This window comes from Triticum urartu, chromosome 2A (genome assembly GCF_056163025.1).
Source record: "Triticum urartu cultivar PI428250 chromosome 2A, HENAU_Tu73, whole genome shotgun sequence".
Classification (NCBI taxonomy): Eukaryota; Viridiplantae; Streptophyta; class Magnoliopsida; order Poales; family Poaceae; genus Triticum; species Triticum urartu.
In genome coordinates, this window is record NC_141874.1 from 110,901,439 (window position 1) to 110,926,374 (window position 24,936).

General features: G+C 43.3%; 2 protein-coding genes across 3 annotated transcripts; one reads left to right on the top strand and one right to left on the bottom strand.

The window, feature by feature from the left end:
• The first annotated feature begins 705 nt into the window (after positions 1–705).
• On the top strand, positions 706–8,458 carry LOC147984157 (DExH-box ATP-dependent RNA helicase DExH10-like). The gene is made up of 17 exons (XM_087543409.1): positions 706–932; positions 1,466–2,478; positions 2,737–3,051; positions 3,262–3,366; positions 3,498–3,566; positions 4,371–4,538; positions 4,617–4,688; positions 4,762–4,878; positions 5,107–5,334; positions 5,461–5,619; positions 5,989–6,078; positions 6,165–6,260; positions 6,335–6,488; positions 6,575–6,723; positions 6,811–6,906; positions 7,118–7,210; positions 8,050–8,458. The coding sequence occupies exons 2-17, from the start codon at positions 1,480–1,482 to the stop codon at positions 8,158–8,160; spliced, it is 3,021 nt and encodes a 1,006-aa protein (XP_087399535.1). The 5' UTR covers positions 706–932; positions 1,466–1,479; the 3' UTR covers positions 8,161–8,458.
• Positions 8,459–8,878: 420 nt separating this feature from the next.
• On the bottom strand, positions 8,879–11,085 carry BNS (bonsai). Of its 2 annotated transcripts, none has more exons than XM_087543411.1 (4): positions 10,895–11,085; positions 10,736–10,798; positions 9,442–9,521; positions 8,879–9,156 (listed from the first exon to the last, which is right to left on the bottom strand). In XM_087543411.1, the coding sequence occupies exons 1-3, from the start codon at positions 10,974–10,976 to the stop codon at positions 9,460–9,462; spliced, it is 207 nt and encodes a 68-aa protein (XP_087399537.1). In that variant the 5' UTR covers positions 10,977–11,085; the 3' UTR covers positions 8,879–9,156; positions 9,442–9,459. The 2 variants fall into 2 exon arrangements, with proteins under 2 accessions (XP_087399537.1, XP_087399536.1); XM_087543410.1 differs by having other exon boundaries at positions 9,442–9,542.
• Between the last annotated feature and the right edge of the window lie 13,851 nt (positions 11,086–24,936).

Below are 24,936 nucleotides of genomic sequence, written 5' to 3' on the forward strand. Positions count from 1 at the left end.
ATCATGAAGATTTTTAAAAATCACAAATAATTTTTTAAATCGTGAACATTTTTCGAAATTGTGAACATTTTTCAAAACAAGTGAATATTATTTTGAAATCATAAACAATTTTTCGAAATGTGGAACATTCTCTTAAATCATGAATTTTTTTTTTGAATTTGAGAACATTTTTTGAAATCATGAACATTTTTTTGAATCATGAACATTTCTTTAATACAAGAATCAGTTTTTGAAATCATGAACATTTTTTACAAATTTGTGCACATTTTTTAGAATTTGTGAACATTATTTGAAATCATGAACATTTTTAAATTTATGAATATTTTCTTACAAATTTTTGAACATTTTTTAAATCATGATTGTTTTATTTAAAATTATTAATTTTTTCTGAAATTTAAATATTTTTGATATCCCGAATTACTGTGAAAAAGAAAAAATAGAAAATAAAAAAAAACAGGCAGCGTCGCGGCACAAGCTGGGCCGGCCCAGGGGAGCGGGCGGTGCGCGCTCGCTGCGTTCCCGGCGCCTTATGCGCCCTATATAGGAGGAGATCCAAGGACAACTTCAGGCCAGGCAAATTCTGACCCATATTCCGGGGCCGTGTTTTTGCATTGGTTTTGGGCCATCAAAGCAGGCCCTTAGACCTCCTCTCCTGACCTCATGTTCCAAGCCCACGTCTCTTCACCAAGAGAGAAAAAAAAGGCTCCAAGCCGCTCCAATGCGGCTCTAAAAACCCCCCTCTTCCCCTGTACCCTAGAGCTGCCGCCGCGCCGTAGCTCAGCGTCACCGCCGACGCCTCAACCCCCAACCCTCAACCGGCCAACCCCTCCGCCTCTCGCTCGCGGGCGCCGCCGCCATCGCCGTTGCCGCTCAAGCTCGTCGCCTCCCTGCTGCCCCAACGCCGCCCGCAATTTTTGCCGTTGGTCTCTGAGGTATGAGCTCGTGTCATCCATGGTTAGCTAAACCCCTGACCTCGAGAAATGCTGGGTGTGCGGGCGCTTACCCGGTGCGCCATCTAGATCCGCCCCTGCCCCTGCTTAGCGTATCTTGCTGAAATTGATTCATTCCGCTTTTATGTTCCCGGTCCGTTTGTTCTGGCAATTTTCTGAGTATTTTTTTATAAATATTTGATGTGGTGAAGTGGTAATTTCTGTATATGGCTGGGGGGAATTAAATTGAGAACTGTCTGAGACACTCCACGCAGTTCGCATAGGAAAACGTCCACTGTTCACTGTTGGGACATAATCTGTTTTTGGTACTGTTGTGGTTTAGAGTTTGTTCTTACTGGTACCGTGGTATTGGAATCTTTCAAGCTGGCCAAATCCACATCATTCTTGATATGTTAAGCGGTAATTATAGTCTAGCGCTGCTCCTCGTAATGTTTTCTTTCCTCTTAAGGGGCGCAAGTAATGTTTCTGATGCTATGCTGCTGCAATTGACTCGTGTTCCTGATGTGATATGGTAGGTTGTATCGAAGAAATGGAAGAGGTGGAGAATTCCAGCAAGCGTAAGGCACCCGAGCTGAGCTCGGAGGACAATTCCTCTGCTGCTGTTCTGGATGAGCAGCAGTCGCTGCCTGGCTCGACTGCCAAGCGTCCCAACCTCGCCCGGTCGTGCATCCATGAGGTCGCAGTCCCCAACGGCTACGATTTGTCCAAGGATGAGGCCGTACACGGGACCCTTTCAAACCCTGCGTTTAATGGGGAGATGGCCAAGACATACCCGTTTCAGCTCGACCCCTTCCAGAGCATCTCCATCGCGTGCCTGGAGCGGAACGAATCTGTCTTGGTCTCGGCTCACACCTCTGCTGGGAAGACGGCCATCGCTGAGTACGCCATTGCAATGTCGTTCAGAGACAAGCAGAGGGTGATATACACCTCTCCGTTGAAGGCTCTTAGTAATCAGAAGTACAGGGAGCTTACTCACGAGTTCTCTGATGTTGGATTGATGACTGGTGATGTCACGCTTCAGCCAAATGCTACTTGCCTGGTCATGACAACAGAAATCCTGAGGGCGATGCTTTATAGGGGCTCCGAGGTGATCAAGGAAGTTGGTTGGGTTATATTTGATGAGATCCACTACATGAAGGATCGTGAGAGAGGCGTTGTGTGGGAAGAGAGTATAGTTTTCCTGCCCCCTGCCATCAAGATGGTCTTCCTTTCTGCTACCATGTCAAATGCAACCGAGTTCGCTGAGTGGATATGCAATCTGCATAAGCAGCCTTGTCACGTGGTGTACACAGACTTCAGGCCAACACCGCTACAGCACTATGTGTTCCCAATAGGTGGGTCTGGTCTCTACCTTGTAGTGGATGAAAGTGGTCAGTTCAGGGAGGATAATTTTCTAAAGCTGCAAGACACATTTGCAAAGCAACCTAGTCAACCAGATGGGAGGAAGGGCGGTGGGCCTAAAGCCAGTGGCCGAATCGCAAAAGGTGGAAATGCTTCTGGAACATCTGACATATACAGAATTGTCAAGGTAGGCAGTCACTGACATACTGTATGCAAGATAATTTCTGGACTTATTGTGCTTTCTAAATTTGTCAACAATAGATGGTTACACTTTCTTCAGCTTGCATGGATATTTTGTAATTCACCACTCACTGGGTTAGGAAACTAGGCAGCAGTTCACGTCTCACTTTTCAATATTCACTGTTTAGTTGTTGATGTTTTATACCTAATTTAATTATTTCTACTCATATCCTCGCTTAATTTCAATTGAATTATAATTCTGCAGATGATTATGGATCGCAAGTTTCAACCAGTCATAATTTTCAGCTTTAGTAGAAGAGAATGTGAGCACCATGCCATGTCGATGTCAAAACTTGATTTCAACACTCAGGAAGAAAAGGATAACATCGAGCAGGTTTTCCGTAGTGCTATTTTCTGTTTAAGTGAGGAAGATAGAGGGTTACCTGCTATAGAGTTGATGTTGCCTCTTCTTAAACGAGGTATTGCAGTACACCATTCTGGACTGCTTCCATTAATTAAAGAGCTGGTGGAATTGCTCTTCCAAGAAGGTCTTGTGAAAGCTCTTTTTGCTACTGAGACGGTGTGCCCTTTAACCCTGATTACCCGCTTGGCCTTATACTTATTTTGTCCCTTTACATGTAGTATAACTTGGAATTACATTCCTCAAATGGACTTCTATTTTTTGTTTTTGAACTACAGAAAGTCAGAGAACTATTGTCTTATACTTTCTGGAATGCATCTTACACTCTTTAGGAGCACCATTTGATGATAATGATTGTTATTTCCTCAGTTTGCCATGGGCCTGAACATGCCTGCAAAAACAGTTGTCTTCACATCTGTCAAGAAATGGGACGGTGATAGTAACCGCTATATTGCTTCTGGAGAATATATACAGGTAAATATTTTGTATATGAAGAGAAGTTGGGCATATGGATAGATTTATTAGGTCGATTGAATTTTGTACAAGCCCTTCTTACTATAATTTTGTACAAGCCCTTCTTACTATAATTTTGTATGCATTTGTAGATGAGTGGAAGAGCTGGTCGACGTGGCATGGATGCACGTGGTATTTGTGTTATAATGATTGATGAGAAGGTAAGGCTGTGCAGTCTTCTGTTGCAACTATCTTTGTTTTATTTAATAAATTTTATAAAGCACTATGATCATGCAAGAAGCTTTGCTTTCTCTTTGTTGACTGAACAAGCCTAATGGACTCTTCATTTAATACAATGATTTGATCAAATGCATCCCTATCAAGATTCTGCAGTTGTCTCTTTGGGTTGATTAAGCACAATGAAATGTGACAACTGATAACTGCTTTATTTTTGTCTGATGCAAATGGTTTCTATTTCACTTATAGTCATGGTTCTCATTGCAATAGATGGTTATCAGTTTTGATATTTAAAGTTTTAAACTATAACAGTTTCATCGTTATTCGTATGCAGTGACATGCAGGACTACCTGATGTCATTATGAGTTAAGATGTGTTTTAAGACTTTACATTTGAAGGATATATGGCCTGCTCCAACCTCTCACCTCTGAGTAGTTGTGTTGAGTGTCATTTTGTGCTGTTGATGTTGTCCACCCAAGAGATGGCATTCCATGTTCATATTTGAATTTAGTTCTCATATCGATATTCACTTAGCTTGCAGTTGCAGTAGTTATGCAAATTTAATTTGTTCTGACTTCTTAGTAGTTGTGTTAACATTCACTTTGCGCTATTGGAGCTGTCCTTCAAGACACTTATTTCATCCCATATTCATGCTTGAATTGCCTTCCATATCAAGACAATATATCAAGATTTGTTTTGTAAGCCGTGGTTCTTATGCAACTTAAATATGCTCATGTGCTTCCTTTAGTCTGACTTTTGCTTGGTGTTAATATGAGTTAAATTTACAGATGGAAATGAGTGTTATCAAGGACATGGTGTTAGGTAAACCAGCACCTCTCATCAGTACTTTTCGACTGAGCTACTACACTATTCTGAATTTACTGAGTCGTGCGGAGGGCCAATTTACCGCTGAACATGTGATCCGGAATTCATTCCACCAGTTTCAGTATGAAAAGGTTTGTCTCACGACCTCTTATAGATGCCTCTCCTGACATTTCCTTGGCAATGTCAAATTAGCTTCCCTTGCTCTTCAGGCTTTACCTGAAGTCGTTCAGAAGATTACAAAGTTGGAAAATGAAGCTACATTGCTGGACTCTTCTGGAGAGGTATGCTATTTTAATTGTAGCAATGCATAACTGTTCTTCTGTTTGACTAACGTCTTAACACTTCTCTGTACAGAATGATCTTGCCGAGTATCACAAGTTAGGGCTTGATATATCTGAACTTGAAAAGAAAATCATGTCTGAGATGATTAGACCAGAGAGAGCTTTGTTATATTTGGTCCCTGGAAGGCTGGTACGTAACTCTATTTCTCATAGGTTCTGTTCTTTCTTGAGGATGAGACATACATGTTCATTAATGCTTGATATATTTGAACTTGACAGCACTACAGCAGGAATGCTGTATCTAGTTATGTTCACCATTTTATTTTATTTGTTGAACCGCTGCTTTGTTTTGACTATGATGTTGGTTTTATAAAATTTGCACAAATTCCCTTACACTCAGCAATTTGCTTCATGGCAGGTTAAAGTCAGAGATGGCTCAACAGACTGGGGGTGGGGTGTGGTCGTAAATGTTGTGAAGAAACCTCCAGCATCTAGTACTCTCCCCCCTGCATTAAGTGCACCTCGCAATAACTATATAGTGGATACCTTGCTTCATTGTTCTTCAAGTTCAAGTGAGAATGGAGCCAATGGACCACGTTCAAAGCCATGCCCACCTCGCCAAGGGGAGAAGGGAGAAATGCATGTGGTGAGTTGAAGACATGATCAAGGGTTTTAATTGGTGGCATATCTTTTCAGTTCACTGGACTCGCGTTATGATGGTCATTTAAGTATATCCCAAAACTATTTTTGACTAACGCTGAGGTTTATGCAGGTGCCTGTACCATTACCTTTATTATCTGGTCTAAGCAGTGTTAGAATCAGCATTCCAACTGATCTACGACCACCTGAAGCGAGACAAAACATACTCTTTGCAGTTCAAGAACTAGGAAAACGTTACCCCCAAGGGCTTCCAAAGCTACATCCAATTACGGTGAAAATTCTTTTTACATGATGCCGCTTTTTAATCTTGTTAATGTTGCATTGCAAGTGACATTTCTGTCTAGAGAGCAGAAATTCCCCCCCAAAAAAAGATACGCTGCAAAATATCTCATCAGGATTTAGATGGACATTTTTTTGGCACTTAGCATGCCACTCACCCATGCATGATACACAGGCAGAGAACACAGATGCAATACCTCAAATAACAATATCCTTTGATGTCCTCTTGTGCTCTACCTTCTGTTGTCATTTTCTTTCTGTCGTATTTAGCTGGTCCAGTTCCTGGGAGCATATTTTCTTATCATCTGGCATTGTAAAGTGATCTCTTTGATATTCTGATATAATCTGATACAATTAATAGGACATGGGTATTGAAGAACCTGAATTAGTTGACTTGGTTCATAAACTTGATGGTCTCGAGGAGAAATTATGTTCTCATCCTCTTAATAAGGTATGCCTTGTCATCACTTTCAATTAAGAAATGTCCAGTCCTTTTTTACTGTGACCCTCTTATATTTTTCTATTTTTGTGTCTTAGTCTGATCAAAGTGAGCAGCAACTGTCATGGTACCAAAGAAAGGCTGAACTGAATCATGAAATTCAACAACTAAAGTCAAAGATGCGGGATTCACAGGTTGGTTAATTCTTTGTATACTTGATCGCTCGTACAGAGCTAAATGTGTTCTTACGTTTTTCTCCTCCATTCAGCTGCAAAAATTTAGGGATGAACTAAAGAACCGGTCTCGCGTTCTGAAGATGCTTGGTCACATTGACACGGATGGTGTTCTCCAGCTAAAGGGACGTGCTGCCTGTTTAATAGACACTGGGGATGAGCTGCTTATCACTGAACTTATGTTCAACGGTACCTGCTTAATACGATACCATGTTCAGTTTTTTTTTTTTTGTACTTTATATTCAGGATTGCATTAATATGCTGTACGTGACTAGGTACATTTAATGAACTTGATCACCATCAAGTTGCTTCTGTTGTTAGCTGCTTTGTACCGTGTGAGAAGTCAAGTGAGCAAATACGCCTGAGAAATGAGCTTTCTAAGCCAATGATGCAACTCTCGGAGGCTGCTAGAAAAATAGCTGAGGTGCATACTTGTTGTATCACCACCATTTACTATCTCACTAGTCCTTATACTTGTAGTGGGATCTCTGATTTCTCATTTTTGTTTTAGGTACAACGAGAATGCAAATTGGACGTAAATGTAGAGGAATACGTTGAATCAACTTGTAAACCCTATCTGATGGATGTCATATACTGCTGGTCAAAGGTTGGTTAGACTATGCATGTGCAGTTTGTGATGCCATACATTTTTCGTATTTTCGGAAATTTCCAGCCATTGATAAAATCTTATTTCCAATTGTGACATTTGATCATTTTCATGCCTAATCACCCCATCAGATGCAATGTTACTCTACATGTTTAATTCTGTTGCAATTTCTTTAGCTCTATATCGATTCCTGATTATCATGTTCACACAGGGCGCGACCTTTGGAGAGGTGATAGAAATGACTGACATTTTTGAAGGAAGCATCATAAGGCTAGTTAGGAGGCTGGATGAATTTCTAAATCAGGTACGTGTTGCATATGCTACGCCGTACCAGCACCTGCTCTCTCCATTCGCAGATACATGTCATTTGGGACATTCATATGGCCTCCAACGTACATCTTTGACTGTTACTTTATACATGCTTGTAAAAAATATGGAAATTTTCATTTTGTGAAGTTATTTTTCATGAAAAATCTAAAAGTATTATTTTCCCTACGAATGTGAATATTTATAATTATTTTAACAGTCAAAGCTATACAAGTTTGACTGCATGCTTTGTAAGATGGCACATACTCTATTTAGGGAAGGAGGCAGTAAATCACTTATAATCAGAATGTCTGGCATTGAATGCCCTGTTTAGATCAATGTGCAAGTGAATCAAAATTGTCTGCCTTTGAATATCCCCTTCGGATCAATGTGCATCCGTGTCGAGGAAGTGTATTTCATTGTGACACGGCCGAATATGACGTACAAGTTGAAGTCTAGCCGAAATCATTGCATGGCTCAATTACTCACACACAAAAAAGCTAAACCAACTTCAATTGTCGTACTGCCTGATTTCATAGCTTGCTTGGCGTGGTAAGTAGCTGGTATTTATTCGGATGTAGAGGTTGACTTGTGTTGCCTCTGTACAAAGAAATGTAGCTACATACCTATGTTGCTTCTGTAGAGGTTGGCTATGTTGCCTCCGTAGAGGTTGACTATAGTAATTGTGACTGACATCCACTTTCTTCTATGCCCTTTTCTGCATGCCTAATACTTCATTTTCCTGTTCCCAAGTCTGTGCACAGTCAACAGAAGTAGATGTGCATTGTTTTACTTATCGAACCAACTGACCGTGTGAATCTGATCTGTTTATACCAGCTAAAAGCTGCTGCTGAAGCCGTTGGGGAGGTAAACCTTGAGAAGAAGTTTGCGTTGGCGAGCGAGAGCTTGCGTCGGGGTATCATGTTTGCCAACTCATTGTACCTGTGATCGGTGGAGCTCCAGCAGTTGTACCATATGGGGTATATGTTAGCAGAGCAAATGTAGCTGTCTTGTATTTTGTCTTTGACATGGCATGGGGATGTAGCCCTCATATGTCGCAGCGTAGGATGGAGATGTAACCTTCTACTTTAGTAAACCCTTAGGCCGCAACTGTTTTATCAGAAGATTAGAAGCAATCTGCTATACATCAACATTTTTTGTAAGTGGTCCGATGTCTGAAATAGCACAAAATAGTATTATACCTGTCTCGTTTTTCCCATTACTATGTGTGATGATGTGGTTATCAGGTTTTGGATGCGTTGTCATCAAGCAATACTCTTTACATTTCCACGGCCTGTCTTATGGAGTCTAGTTGGTTACTGAAAGATCATGTCCATGAAGATGCTTTGGGGAGAAATGACTGCAATGCTGAACGAACGTGATATATCAGTACATGGCGTTATGTTTCTAACAGGAGCTATTGTATATTGAGATGGTGATCATTGAAGTTTGAGATCGCCATATTTTTCCGTGAGAACTGGGCATCAAAGTTTTCGGTAAGTTATGGCAGAATTGTTGAATCATGGGTCCTTATACTGTGACCTTACCATTACAAAACCAGTAATTTTGGCCGCCAAACTCTCCTGAGCCCTTTAATTTAAGAATGCCTTCATGTTTCAACCATTCCAAGCTGAACTGGCCTTCAGAGGTGAAGGCACTAAAGCAGTTTCAGAAACAATAGCAAGCAAATGTTCTATGCCAGGAAATCCATACATAGCCAAACAGCTCAAATTGTCACCTCCAGAATTAAGAACAGGCTACATAATCTAGTTTCTGACAATGTCCAATACCAATATCTGGAGCATTTACATATTGCCATGACACAGCACAGTTCGACCAGAGACACTACACTAGTTCATCCACTGGATTTAAGAAACATCTACGAAGGCCAGAGTACGCCGTGCAGCTCCTAGAATTCCAGCAGCATCTTGATCCCTTGAAGCACTGCAGTTCATAATAAGTTAGAACATGGACAGATTAGCGCACGGGCTCTGCTACACAAACCACATGACAGCATATGTTCATCATAAAGTTCAGTATCTAGCCAAGAAGATGCCAGGCATCGAAACTAATAGACTTCATATCTAAAATGCTTATGAAAAACATGATAGTGAATGATGATCACTACGAGCACAAGATTTATCCTAACAGCATTTTTGGGGGTATGTATGCTACGTTGATGTATCGTTGTACCATGTCAGCTTGCACTTAAACCAGCAATGTTCTTACCTTGTAGATCATAAGCAGTTAGATATTCTCCAAGGCAAAATCCCTCCATACGTCCCCTTGTGCTGGCAGGCTTTCCTGATCTGTTTGGTATAAAATAATTCCTATCAAGAATTGCAAAATACCAGCTGTTGAGTATTGACCGTACAGATAGGAAAGGTTTTACATTCAAAATTCTAAAGGATGCCATAACAGTGTAAAGCATTCGACTTCAACCATTTGTATTGCTCAGAAATGTACTACAGTGTTACTTATGCCTAGCAATTAAGCAGAGATTCATATTACAAAATTGAGTTCAAGGTGTTTTTGCGATCCAAGTTTCGTCAAAGAGTAAAGATGCAAGTATGCGGTAAAAAAATTATCACGGGGGGACAGTTTGATATTGCATTAGAAATAGTATTATTTGATCAACTGAAATAAGTTGTACGGAAAATTTGCTAACAGAAATCATGAACTCCAGTCGGACTTGGGCCAAGCGTTTGATTATGGTTAATAGTTTACTGCTAAATAAATCAACAAACTTAAACATCCATGTTAAACTCCAATTTGAGTGCAATAAGACAGCCAAGAAAATCCTGGTATGAGAGTAGACGGTTACAAGTGATAAATAATTTGATCTTAAATCCATACTCAATTGCATAGAGCACAAGAAATTGCAGAATTTTTATGATGTGGCTCTAGTGAAAAAAGGCAGCTCACTTATGTTATATATTTCTCCGTTACAAAATAAGTGACGTGGTTTTAGTTCAAATTTCAAGTAAAACCACGTCACTTGTTTTTGAATGGAGGGAGTAGATATAAGACGTTTTTTGTCACTGTCATGGACTTCAAAAACGTCTTATGAAAAGTTACAGAGGGAGTATCATGCTGCTATTGAGATTTGGGAATCTAAGGGCGCACACCAGCAAGAGCAGAACAGTGGCGTATCACTGGTGTGATGGAAGTTTCATCAGTAAGATGCCCTACAACAGAGACATTTCCATAACTAGCAGCCGCAGCATGATGCAGCCCTATGGCCTAACGCCTTCATTTTGTTTGGGAAGTTATTATGGGCTAATTGCAGTTCTAGCAGAGTTTAGTCGCACAAATAAACCCAGCAATCGCAATCTGGGAGCTCTGCGGCTGTGCCTATTACCTAGCCTAGAACACCATCAATCGACTGTCCAAGCGCAAGAGGGGCTCGCATCCCGGTGAAGGCCGGATGCAGATCGGGATTGATTTAATTAAAACTCATCACCACAAGCCACGGACTGCGCAGGACAAGGCGATAGAAAGGAAAGGCGGGACGCGGGCGTACTTGCGGGTGCGGGGTCCTCGGTGTCCTCGGTCTTCACGGCCATCGCCGGCGGCACGGGGATGTCTGCAGGAGGAAACCATCGTGAGCGGATCGACTCGGGCTACTCGGCTAGGTCGCCGGGCGCGGAAAGGGAGGGGGGTGAGGGGAGGGCGTGCGTACCGTCGGCGGGGAGGGTGTCGCGCATCCACTGCTCGTCGACGATGTCGATGAGGATGCCCAGGCTCAGGCTCTGGTCGCCCATCTTCTCCTCCGCCGCGTCGTCTCCTCTGCTCTCCCGCCGGCCGCCGCTACCTGGCTACCGGAGTCGTGTCGTTCGGTCGGAATGGGGCCTGCAGTTTCGACGAAACGAAGGGGCTTTATTTAGCCGGCCCGTGTGGTTTTGGGCCGGAATTGGGCTCAGGCTGTGACCTGGCCCCGTATTTTGCGATCCCCCACTTGTGAATTTTTTTTTTTTTATGAATACGCCCCTTTGATTCATAGGATTTTTTTTTCATATGGTGGTAATTGGATTTGCATGACTAGATTTTTTTAATCCGTATGATTCATTTGTAGTCTATTTTGGAGAAACTTTCCATGCACTCAAACTATGGTAAGATTTCTTTATTTTTCATGTGCCAACAAAACACTCATTGGTCATTATTCATGTAGTTTTCTAATCCTATAGAATTCCACTTCAATTATAGAGTACTTTCTTTTATCTATGTATTTTGGGAATCATTTGATTCAAAAGGTCATAAATGTTCGTTCTCTAATTAGAGGGAGTGAATGCATGATACCCATCCAATCTGGAGGAGGAGTTGTGGGAGGGTAGCCGGGCCAGGGCGGGGAGAAAGAGAGGTCAAAAAGAAGCGGGAAAAGGAAGAATTGGAGGAGGGTACCCGACTATGACAAGCTCAAGAATACATATAGGGGGGACGATTAAGGGCATGTTTGGTTTGTGTCCTGGCCATCGTGCCTGAAAAAAGTCAATGCCTGGAACGAGCCTGAGAGCATATGTGTTTTATGCCTGCGCAGGATTGGCTGGGACAAGCATGTTTGGTTGATGCCTTGGCCTAAAAAAGCATTAGAGAATGTCAAGAATGCGTACAGTTGTGGAGCCCACTGAACTAGCAAAATATTTTAGTACTAATGTACAACCAGGCACGTGCCAGGCATGAGTAATCGTTCGCCTGGCCCATGCTAATGGTGGTGCCTGGATTTGCCAGGCTAATGATGGTGACAGGCTTTTCCAGGCCAAGCATTCTGTCACATGCTTAGGACCCTATCCAAACATGTCTCAGGCAGGTTTCAGGCACCAAATCGCCAGGAAGGCAACCAAAGTGGCCCTAATCTAAGTGGCAAGAAAGACACTTGGTGGCTAATCTGAGACTGGTCGGGGTAAAATTTTTGACTTTGGACTTAAAAGGGGATGTTTGATCAAGGTGATGACACCCGCCTCAAGAAATGTTCATGGTAGCTACGACGATGAGACCAGGAAGCCTACAATGGGGTGAAAATGAAACACAATATAAGGAGAGCTTGAGAGTAGCAAAATGGGAAAGGATAATGGCGGAGGCAACTATTCGGTGGGATTGAAGTAGATGACGAGCTGGGGGACAAGACTAACATACCACAGACGCTAGAGTGGTTGTTCGGAAGCGAGTGAAGGTATCACCTAGCTTCATCTTCAAGAAAGAAAAGAAAAAACTGAAGGAAAAAAACAACACTCTGAAAGGACTTGAAATGTTTGATTAAACTAGTCAATGTGTATGTGCAATGCACGTTAATTTGGAAGTATATCAAGTGCATGCAGATATTAAGTAGGATATTATTTGCGTGTTATTATGTGATTGGCACTATATTTAGCATGTAATTAACTGCACACTAAATGTGTTGAGCGCTCGACATTGAAGCAGTCTAGGACGTTGGATTGACATGATTTGATGGTCGGGATTATTTGGATCTGCCCCTTTGGGTCTTTTTTGTTGGAAATATGCCCTAGAGGCAATAATAAAATGGTTATTATTATATTTCCTTGTTCATGATAAGTGTCTATTGTTCATGCCATAATTGTATTAACCGGAAACCGTAATATATGTGTGAATACATAGACCACAACATGTCCCTAGTAAGCCTCTAGTTGACTAGCTCGCTGATCAATAGATGGTCATGGTTTCCTGACCATGGACATTGGATGTCATTGATAACGGGATCACATCATTAGGAGAATGATGTGATGGACAAGACCCAATCCTAAGCATAGCACAAGATCGTGTAGTTCGTATGCTAATGCTTTTCTAATGTCAAGTATCATTTCCTTAGACCATGAGATTGTGCAACTCCCGGATACCGTAGGAATGCTTTGGGTGTACCAAACGTCACAACGTAACTGGGTGGCTATAAAGGTGCACTGCGGGTATCTCCGGAAGTGTCTGTTGGGTTGGCTCGAATCGAGACTGGGATTTGTCACCCCGTGTAAACGGAGAGGTATCTCTGGGCCCACTCGGTAGGACATCATCATAATGTGCACAATGTGACCAAGGAGTTGATCACGGGATGATGTTGTTGGGTTTCGTAGTAATTTCAAAAAAATTCCTACGCACACGCAAGATCATGTGATGCATAGCAACGAGAGGAGAGAGTGCTGTCTACGTACCCACGCAGACCGACTGCGGAAGCGTTGACACAACGTAGAGGAAGTAGTCGTACGTCTTCGCGATCCAACTGATCAAGCACCGAAACTACGGCACCTCCGAGTTCGAGCACACGTTCAGCTCGATGACGATCCCCGGACTCCGATCCAGCAAAGTGTCGAGGAAGAGTTCCGTCAGCACGACGGCGTGGTGACGATCTTGATGCACTACAGCAGCAGGGCTTCGCCTAAACTCCGCTACAGTATTATCGAGGAATATGGTGGCTGGGGGCACCGCACACGGCTAAGGAATAGATCACGTGGATCAACTTGTGTGTTTCTGGGGTGCTTCTGCCTCAGTATATAAAGGAGCCAAGGGGGAGGGGGGCGCCGGCCAGGAGGAGGGCGCAGGAGGAGTCCTTCTCCTTCCGGGAGTAGGACTCCCCCCCAATCCTAGTTGGACTAGGATTCCCCGAGGGGGAAAGAGAAAGAAGGGGGGCCGGCCACCTCTCATAGTCCTAATAGGACTAGGGGGAGGGGGAAGGCGCGTGGCCACCTTGGGCTGCCCCTTTCTCCTTTCCACTAAAGCCCATCTAGGCCCATATGGTTCCCGGGGGGTTCCGGTAACCTCCCGGTACTCCGGTAAAATCCCGATTTCACCCGGAACACTTCCGATATCCAAACATAGGCTTCCAATATATCAATCTTTACGTCTCGACCATTTCGAGACTCCTCATCATGTCCGTGATCACATCCGGGATTCCGAACAACCTTCGGTACATCAAAATGCATAAACTCATAATATAACTGTCATCGTAACCTTAAGCGTGCGGACCCTACGGGTTCGAGAACAATGTAGACATGACCGAGACACGTCTCCGGTCAATAACCAATAGCGGGACCTGGATGCCCATATTGGCTCCTACATATTCTACGAAGATCTTTATTGGTCAGACCGCATAACAACATACGTTGTTCCCTTTGTCATCGGTATGTTACTTGCTCGAGATTCGATCGTCGGTATCCAATACCTAGTTCAATCTCGTTACCGGCAAGTCTCTTTACTCGTTCTGTAATACATCATCTCACAACTAACTCATTAGTTGCAATGCTTGCAAGGCTTATGTGATGTGTATTACCGAGAGGGCCCAGAGATACCTCTCCGACAATCGGAGTGACAAATCCTAATCTCGAAATACGCCAACCCAACATCTACCTTTGGAGACACCTGTAATGCTCCTTTATAATCACCCAGTTACGTTGTGACGTTTGGTAGCACCCAAAGTGTTCCTCCGGCAAACGGGAGTTGCATAATCTCATAGTTATAGGAACATGTATAAGTCATGAAGAAAGCAATAGCAACATACTAAACGATCGGGTGCTAAGCTAATGGAATGGGTCATGTCAATCAGATCATTCAACTAATGATGTGACCTCGTTAATCAAATAACAACTCATTGTTCATGGTTAGAAAACATAACCATCTTTGATTAACGAGCCAGTCAAGTAGAGGCATACTAGTGATACTTTGTTTGTCTATGTATTCACACATGTATTATGTTTCCGGTTAATACAATTCTAGCATGAATAATAAACATTTATCATGATTATAAGGAAATAAATAATAACTTTATTATTGCCTCTAGGGCATATTTCCTTCAATCTCCCACTTGCACTAGAGTCAATAATCTAGTTCACATCGCCATGTGATTTAACAGCAATAGTTCACATCACCATGTGATTAACACCCATAGTTCACATCGATATGTGATAAAACACCCAAAGGGTTTACTAGAGTCAATAATCTAGTTCACATCGCTATGTGATTAACACCCAAAGAGTACTAAGGTGTGATCATGTTTTGCTTGTGAGATAATTTAAGTCAACGGGTCTGTCACATTCAGATCCGTAAGTATTTTGCGAATTTCTATGTCAACAATGCTCTGCACGGAGCTACTCTAGCTTATTGCTCCCACTTTCAATATGTATCTAGATCGAGACTTAGAGTCATCCAGATCTGTGTCAAAACTTGCATCGACGTAACTTTTTACGACGAACCTTTTTGTCACCTCCATAATTGAGAAATATTTCCTTATTCCACTAAGGATAATTTTGACCGCTGTCCAGTGATCTACTCTTAGATCACTATTGTACTCCCTTGCTTAACACAGTGTAGGGTATACAATAGATCTGGTACACAGCATGGCATACTTTATAGAACCTATGGCTGAGGCATAGGGAATGACTTTCATTCTCTTTCTATCTTCTGCCGTGGTCGGGCTTTGAGTCTTACTCAACTTCACACCTTATAACACAGGCAAGGAACTTTTTCTTTGACTGTTCCATTTTGAACTACTTCAAAATCTTGTCAAGGTATGTACTCATTGAAAAACTTATCAAGCGTCTTGATCTATCTCTATAGATCTTGATACTCAATATGTAAGAAGCTTTACCGAGGTCTTTCTTTGAAAACTCCTTTCAAACACTCCTTTATGCTTTGCAGAATAATTCTACATTATTTCCGATCAACAATATGTCATACACATATACTTATCAGAAATAATGTAGTGCTCCCACTCACTTTCTTGTAAATACAGGCTTCACGCAAGTCTGTATAAAACTTATATGCTTTGATCAACTTATCAAAGCATATATTCCAATTCCGAGATGCTTGCACCAGTCCATAGATGGATCGCTGGAGCTTGCATATTTTGTTAGCTCCCTTTGGATCGACAAAACCTTCTGGTTGCATCATATACAACTCTTCTTCCAGAAATCCATTCAGGAATGCAGTTTTGACATCCATCTGCCAAATTTCATAATCATAAAATGCGGCAATTGCTAACATGATTCGGACAGACTTAAGCATCGCTACGGGTGAGAAAGTCTCATCGTAGTCAATCCCTTGAACTTGTCGAAAACCTTTCGCGACAAGTTGAGCTTTGTAGACAGTAATATTACCGTCAACGTCAGTCTTCTTCTTGAAGATCCATTTATTCTCAATTGCTTGCCGATCATTGGGCAAGTCAACCAAAGTCCATACTTTGTTCTCATACATGGATCCCATCTCAGATTTCATGGCTTCAAGCCACTTTGCGGAATCTGGGCTCACCATCGCTTCTTCATAATTCGTAGGTTCATCATGATCTAGTAGCATGACTTCCAGAACAGGATTACCGTACCACTCTGGCGCGGATCTCACTCTGGTTGATCTACGAGGTTCAGTAGTATCTTGATCTGAAGTTTCATGATCATCATCATTAGCTTCCTCACTAACTGGTGTAGGTGTCACGGGAACAATTTTCTGTGACGTACTACTTTCCAGTAAGGGAGCAGGTACAGTTACCTCATCAAGTTCTACTTTCCTCCCACTCACTTCTTTCGAGAGAAACTCCTTCTCTAGAAAGTTTCCGAATTTAGCAACAAAAGTCTTGCCTTCGGATCTGTGATAGAAGGTGTATCCAATAGTTTCCTTTGGATATCCTATGAAGACACATTTCTCCGATTTGGGTTTGAGCTTATCAGGTTGAAACTTTTTCACGTAAGCATCACAACCCCAAACTTTAAGAAACGACAACTTTGGTTTCTTGCCAAACCACAGTTCATAAGGCATCGTCTCAACGGATTTTGATGGTGCCCTATTTAACGTGAATGCAGCTGTCTCTAATGCATAACCCCAAAACGATAGTGGTAGATCGGTAAGATACATCATAGATTGCACTATATCCAATAAAGTACGGTTATGACGTTCGGACACACCATTACATTGTGGTGTTCCAGGTGGCATGAGTAGTGAAACTATTTCACATTGTTTTTAACTGAAGGCCAAACTCGTAACTCAAATACTCTTCTCTACGATCAGATCGTAGAAACTTTATTTTCTTGTTACGATGATTTTTCACTTCACTCTGAAATTCTTTGAACTTTTCAAATGTTTCAGACTTATGTTTCATCAAGTAGATATACTCATATCTACTCAAATCATCTGTGAAGATCAGAAAATAATGATACTTGTCGCGAGCCTCAATATTCATCGGACCACATACATCAGTATGTATGATTTCCAACAAATCTGTTGCTCGCTCCATTCTTCCGAAGAACAGAGTCTTAGTCATCTTGCCCATGAGGCATGGTTCGCAAGCATCAACTGATTCATAATCAAGTGATTCCAAAAGCCCATCAGCATGGAGTTTCTTCATGCGCTTTACACCAATATGACCTAAACGGCAGTGCTACAAATAAGTTGCACTATCATTATTAACTTTGCATCTTTTGGTTTCAATATTATGATTATGTGTATCACTACGATCGAGATCCAACGAACTATTTTCATTGGGTGTGTAACCATATAAGGTTTTATTCATATAAACAGAACAACAATTTATTCTCTTACTTAAATGAATAACCGTATTACAATAAACATGATCAAATCATATTCATGCTCAACGCAAACACTAAATAACACTTATTTAGGTTCAACACTAATCTCGAAATTATAGGGAGTGTGCGATGATGATCATATCAATCTTGGAACCACTTCCAACACACATCATCACTTCACCCTTAACTAGTCTCTGTTTATTCTGCAACTCCCGTTTCGAGTTACTAATCTTAGCAACTGAACTAGTATCAAATACTGAGGGTTTGCTATAAACACTAGTAAAGTACACATCAATAACATGTATATCAAATATACTTATGTTCATTTTGCCATCCTTCTTATCCGCCAATCACTTGGGGTAGTTCCGCTTCCAGTGACCAGTCCCTTTGCAGTAGAAGCACTTAGTCTCAGGCTTAGGACCAGACTTGGGCTTCTTCACTTGAGCAGCAACTTGCTTGCTATTCTTCTTGAAGTTCCCCTTCTTCCCTCTGCCCTTTCTTGAAACTAGTGATCTTGTCAACCATCAACACTTGATGTTTTTCTTGATTTCTACCTTCGTTGATTTCAGCATCACGAAGAGCTTGGGAGTTGTTTCTGTTATCCCTTGCATATTATAGTTCATCACGAAGTTCTACTAACTTGGTGATGGTGACTAGAGAACTCTGTCAATCACTATCTTATCTGGAAGATTAACTCCCACTTGATTCAAGCGATTGTAGTACCCAGACAATCTGAGCACATGCTCACTAGTTGAGCGATTCTCCTCCATCTTTTAGCTATAGAACTTGTTGGAGACTTCATATCTCTCAACTCGGGTATTTGCTTGAAATATTAACTTCAACTCCTGGAACATCTCATATGGTCCATGACGTTCAAAACGTCTTTGAAGTCCCGATTCTAAGCCGTTTAAGCATGGTGCACTTAAACTATCAAGTAGTCATCATATTGAGCTAGCCAAACGTTCATAACGTCTGCATCTGCTCCTGCAATAGGTCTGTCACCTAGCGGTGCATCAAGGACATAATTCTTCTGTGCAGCAATGAGGATAAACCTCAGATCACGGATCCAATCCGCATTATTGCTACTAACATATTTCAACACAATTTTCTCTAGGAACATATCAAAATAAACATATGAAAGCAACAACACGAGCTATTGATCTACAACATAGATATGCTAATACTACCAGGACTAAGTTCATGATAAATTTAAGTTCAATTAATCATATTACTTAAGAACTCCCACTTAGATAGACATCCCTCTAATCCTCTAAGTGATCACGTGATCCAAATCAACTAAACCATGTCCGATCATCACGTGAGATGGAGTAGTTTCATTGGTGAACATCACTATGTTGATCATATCTACTATATGATTCACGCTCGACCTTTCGGTCATATCTGTATATGCTTGGCTCGTCAAGTATAACCTGAGTATTCTGCGTGTGCAACTGTTTTGCACCCGTTGTATTTGAACGTAGAACCTATCACACCCGATCATCACGTGGTGTCTCAGCACGAAGAACTTTCGCAACGGTGCATACTCAGGGAGAACACTTCTTGATAATTTAGTGAGAGATCATCTTATAATGCTACCGTCAATCAAAGCAAGATAAGATGCATAAAAGGATAAACATCACATGCAATCAATATAAGTGATATGATATGGCCATCATCATCTTGTGCTTGTGATCTCCATCTCCGAAGCACCGTCGTGATCACCATCCGCACCGGCGTGACACCTTGATCTCCATCATAGCATCGTTGTCGTCTCGCCAAGTTTATGCTTCCACGACTATCACTACCGCTTAGTAATAAAGTAAAGCATTACATCGCGATTTCATTGCATACAATAAAACGACAACCATAAGGCTCCTGCCAGTTGCCGATAACTCGGTTACAAAACATGATCATCTCATACAATAAAATTCAGCATCATGTCTTGACCATATCACATCACAACATGCCCTGCAAAAACAAGTTAGACGTCCTCTACTTTGTTGTTGCAAGTTTTACGTGGCTGCTACGGGCTTAAGCAAGAACCAATCTCACCTACGCATCAAAACCACAACGATAGTTTGTCAAATAGACTCCGTTTTAACCTTCGCAAGGACCGGGCGTAGCCATACTTGGTTCAACTAAAGTTGGAGAGACAGTCGCCCGCAAGCCACCTGTGTGCAAAGCACGTCGGGGGAACCGGTCTCGCGTAAGCATACGCGTAAGGTTGGTCCGGGTCGTCTCGTCCAACAATGCCGCCGAACCAAAGTATGACATGCTGGTAGGCAGTATGACTTATATCGCCCACAACTCACTTGTGTTCTACTCGTGCATATAACATCAACATAAATAACCTAGGCTCTGATACCACTGTTGGGTTTCGTAGTAATTTCAAAAAAATTCCTACGCACACGCAAGATCGTGTGATGCATAGCAACGAGAGGAGAGTGCTGTCTACGTACCCACGCAGACCGACTGCGGAAGCGTTGACACAACATAGAGGAAGTAGTCGTACGTCTTCGCGATCCAACCGATCAAGCACCGAAACTATGGCACCTCCGAGTTCGAGCACACGTTCAGCTCGATGACGATCCCCGGACTCCGATCCAGCAAAGTGTCGGGGAAGAGTTCTGTCAGCACGACGGCATGGTGACGATCTTGATGCACTACAGCAGCAAGGCTTCGCCTAAACTCCGCTACAGTATTATCGAGGAATATGGTGGCTGGGGGCACCGCACACGGCTAAGGAATAGATCACGTGGATCAACTTGTGTGTTTCTGGGGTGCCTCTGCCTCAGTATATAAAGGAGCCAAGGGGGAGGGGGCGCCGGCCAGGAGGAGGGCGCAGGAGGAGTCCTTCTCCTTCTGGGAGTAGGACCCCCCCCCCCAATCCTAGTTAGACTAGGATTCCCCGAGGGGGCAAGAGAGAGAAGGGGGGCCGGCCACCTCTCCTAGTCCTAATAGGACTAGGGGGAGGGGGAAGGCGCGCGGCCACCTTGGGCTGCCCCTTTCTCCTTTCCACTAAAGCCCATCTAGGCCCATATGGTTCCCGGGGGGTTCCGGTAACCTCCCGGTACTCCGGTAAAATCCCGATTTCACCCGGAACACTTCCGATATCCAAACATAGGCTTCCAATATATCAATCTTTACGTCTCGACCATTTCGAGACTCCTCATCATGTCCGTGATCACATCCGGGATTCCGAACAACCTTCGGTACATCAAAATGCATAAACTCATAATATAACTGTCATCGTAACCTTAAGCGTGCGGACCCTACGGGTTCGAGAACAATGTAGACATGACCGAGACACGTCTCCGGTCAATAACCAATAGCGGGACCTGGATGCCCATATTGGCTCCTACATATTCTACGAAGATCTTTATCGGTCAGACCGCATAACAACATACGTTGTTCCCTTTGTCATCGGTATGTTACTTGCCCGAGATTCGATCGTCGGTATCCAATACCTAGTTCAATCTCGTTACCGGCAAGTCTCTTTACTCGTTCTGTAATACATCATCTCACAACTAACTCATTAGTTGCAATGCTTGCAAGGCTTATGTGATGTGTATTACCGAGAGGGCCCAGAGATACCTCTCCGACAATCGGAGTGACAAATCCTAATCTCGAAATACGCCAACCCAACATCTACCTTTGGAGACACCTGTAATGCTCCTTTATAATCACCCAGTTACGTTGTGACGTTTGGTAGCACCCAAAGTGTTCCTCCGGCAAACGGGAGTTGCATAATCTCATAGTTATAGGAACATGTATAAGTCATGAAGAAAGCAATAGCAACATACTAAACGATCGGGTGCTAAGCTAATGGAATGGGTCATGTCAATCAGATCATTCAACTAATGATGTGACCTTGTTAATCAAATAACAACTCATTGTTCATGGTTAGGAAACATAACCATCTTTGATTAACGAGCTAGTCAAGTAGAGGCATACTAGTGATACTTTGTTTGTCTATGTATTCACACATGTATTATGTTTCCGGTTAATACAATTCTAGCATGAATAATAAACATTTATCATGATTATAAGGAAATAAATAATAACTTTATTATTGCCTCTAGGGCATATTTCCTTCAGATGTGTTACAGAACGAGCAAAGAGACTTGCCGGTAACGAGATTGAACAAGGTATCGGGATACCCACGATCAAATCTCGGGCAAGTATCGTACCGATAGACAAAGGGAATTGAATACGGGATTGATTGAATCCTCGACATCGTGGTTCATCCGATGAGATCATCATGGAGCATGTGGGAGCCAACATGGGTATCCAGATCCCGCTGTTGGTTATTGACCGGAGAGTTGTCTCGGTCATGTCTACATGTCTCCCGAACCCGTAGGGTCTACACACTTAAGGTTCGGTGACGCTAGAGTTGTAGAGATATTAGTATGCGGTTAAGCGAAAGTTGTTCGGAGTCTCGGATGAGATCCCGGACGTCACGAGGAGTTCTGGAATGGTCCGGGGGTAAAGATTTATATATAGGAAGTCCAGTTTCGGGCACCGGGAGAGTTTCGGCAGTCATCGGTATCGTACCGGGACCACCGGAAGGGTCCCAGGGGTCCACCGGGTGGGGCCACCTATCCCGGAGGGCCCCATGGGCTGAAGGGGCGTAGGAACCAGCCCCTGGTGGGCTGGTGCGCCCCCCTTGGTCCTCCCATGCGCCTAGGGTTGGAAACCCTAAGGGGTGGGGGCGCCTCCACTTGGCTTGGAGGCCAAGCCACCCCTAGGGCTACCGCCCCCCTCCCTAGATGGGATCTACAAGGGGCCGGCACCCCCTAGGCCCCTATATATAGTGGAGGGGAGGGAGGGCAGCCGCACCTGAAGCCCTGGCGCCTCCCTTCCTCCCGTGACACTTCTTCCTCCCCGCTTGTGCTTGGCGAAGCCTTGCCGGGATCCCGCTACTTCAACCACCACGCCGTCGTGCTGCTGGATCTCCATCAACTTCTCCTCCCCCCTTGCTAGATCAAGAAGGAGGAGACGTCTCCGCTCCGTACGTGTGTTGGACGCGGAGGTGCCGTCCGTTCGGCGCTAGGATCATCGGTGATTTGGATCACGACGAGTACGACTCCATCAACCCCGTTCTCTTGAACGCTTCCGCTTAGCGATCTTCAAGGGTATGAAGATGCACTCCCTCTCTCTCGTTGCTATATGACTCCATAGATTGATCTTGGTGATGCATAGAAAATTTTAAATTTCTGCTATGATCCCCAACAGTGGCATCATGAGCTAGGTCTATGCGTAGATTCTATGCACGAGTAGAACACAAAGTAGTTGTGGGCGATGATTTGTTTAATTTGCTTGCCGTTACTAGTCTTATCTTGATTCGGCAGCATTGTGGGATGAAGCGGCCCGGACCGACCTTACACGTACACTTACGTGAGACAGGTTCCATCGACTGACATGCACTTGATGCATAAGGTGGCTGGCGGGTGTCTGTCTCTCCCACTTTAGTCGGATCGGATTCGATGAAAAGGGTCCTTATGAAGGGTAAATAGCAATTGGCATATCACCGTTGTGGTTTTGCGTAGGTAAGAAACGTTCTTGCTAGAAACCCATAGCAGCCACGTAAAACATGCAACAACAATTAGAGGACGTCTAACTTGTTTTTGCAGGGTATGCTATGTGATGTGATATGGCCAAAAGGATGTGATGAATGATATATGTGATGTATGAGATTGATCATGTTCTTGTAATAGGAATCACGACTTGCATGTCGATGAGTATGACAACCGGCAGGAGCCATAGGAGTTGTCTTAATTTATTTACGACCTGCGTGTCAATGAAAACGCCATGTAATTACTTTACTTTATTGCTAACCGTTAGCCATAGTAGTAGAAGTAATAGTTGGCGAGGCAACTTCATGAAGACACGATGATGGAGATCATGATGATGGAGATCTTGTTGGAAATATGCCCTAGAGGCAATAATAAAATGGTTATTATTATATTTCTTTGTTCATGATAATTGTCTATTGTTCATGCTATAATTGTGTTATCCGGAAATCGTAATACATGTGTGAATACATAGACCACAACACGTCCCTAGTGAGCCTCTAGTTGACTAGCTCGTTGATCAAAAGATAGTCATGGTTTCCTGACTATGGACATTGGATGTCATTGATAACGGGATCACATCATTAGGAGAATGATGTGATGGACAAGACCCAATCCTAAGCATAGCTCAAAGACCGTGTAGTTCGTTTGTTGTAGCTTTTCTGAATGTCAAGTATCATTTCCTTAGACCATGAGATTGTGCAACTACCGGATACCGTAGGGGTGCCTTGGGTGTGCCAAATGTCACAACGTAACTGGGTGACTATAAAGGTACATTACAGGTATCTCCGAAAGTGTCTGTTGGGTTGGCACGAATCGAGACTGGGATTTGTCACTCCGTATGACGGAGAGGTATCTCTGGGCCCACTCGGTAATGCATCATCATAATGAGCTCAATGTGATCAAGTGGTTGATCACGGGATCATGCATTACGGTACGAGTAAAGTGACTTGCCGGTAACGAGACTGAACAAGGTATTGGGATACCGACGATCGAGTCTCGGGCAAGTAACGTACCGATTGACAAAGGGAATTGTATACGGATTGATTGAATCCTCGACATCGTGGTTCATCCGATGAGATCATCGAGGAGCATGTGGGAGCTAACATGGGTATCCAGATCCCGCTGTTGGTTATTGACTGGAGAGTCGTCTCGGTCATGTCTGCATGTCTCCCGAACCCGTAGGGTCTACACACTTAAGGTTCGGTGACGCTAGGGTTGTTAGGAAGACTTGTATGTGATTACCGAATATTGTTCGGAGTCCCGGATGAGATCCCGGACGTCACGAGGAGTTCCGGAATGGTCCAGAGGTGAAGATTTATATGTAGGAAGTTGTCATACGGTCACCGGAAAGGTTCGGGGGCATATCGGTATTGTACCGGGGCCACCGGAGGGGTTCCGGGGGTCCACCGGGAGGGGCCACCTCTCTCGGAGGGCCTAATGGGCTGTAGAGGAAAGGGAACCAGCCCTACATGGTCTAGCCGCATCCCCCTTGGGCCCATGTGCCTAGGGTTGGGGGGGAAACCCTAAAGGGGGCGCCCCCCTTGCTTGGGGGGCAAGCCCCCTCCCCTTGGCCGCCGCCCCCCCTCTAGATCTCATCTAGAGGGGGCCGGCCCCCTTCCTCCTTCCCCTATAAA

What these genes read in the sequence shown, in the direction of transcription:
- LOC147984157 (XM_087543409.1), top strand. Translation starts at nt 1,480, where the DNA reads ATGGAAGAGGTGGAGAATTCCAGCAAGCGTAAGGCACCCGAGCTGAGC. An exon ending in TGCTGGACTCTTCTGGAGAG is followed by an intron (nt 4,689 to 4,761) that starts GTATGCTATTTT and finishes TTCTCTGTACAG; the next exon opens with AATGATCTTGCCGAGTATCA. An exon ending in TCATATACTGCTGGTCAAAG is followed by an intron (nt 6,907 to 7,117) that starts GTTGGTTAGACT and finishes ATGTTCACACAG; the next exon opens with GGCGCGACCTTTGGAGAGGT.
- BNS (XM_087543410.1), bottom strand. Translation starts at nt 10,976, where the DNA reads ATGGGCGACCAGAGCCTGAGCCTGGGCATCCTCATCGACATCGTCGAC. An exon ending in CGACACCCTCCCCGCCGACG is followed by an intron (nt 10,799 to 10,894) that starts GTACGCACGCCC and finishes TTCCTCCTGCAG; the next exon opens with ACATCCCCGTGCCGCCGGCG. An exon ending in CGAGGACCCCGCACCCGCAA is followed by an intron (nt 9,543 to 10,735) that starts GTACGCCCGCGT and finishes AATTCTTGATAG; the next exon opens with GAATTATTTTATACCAAACA.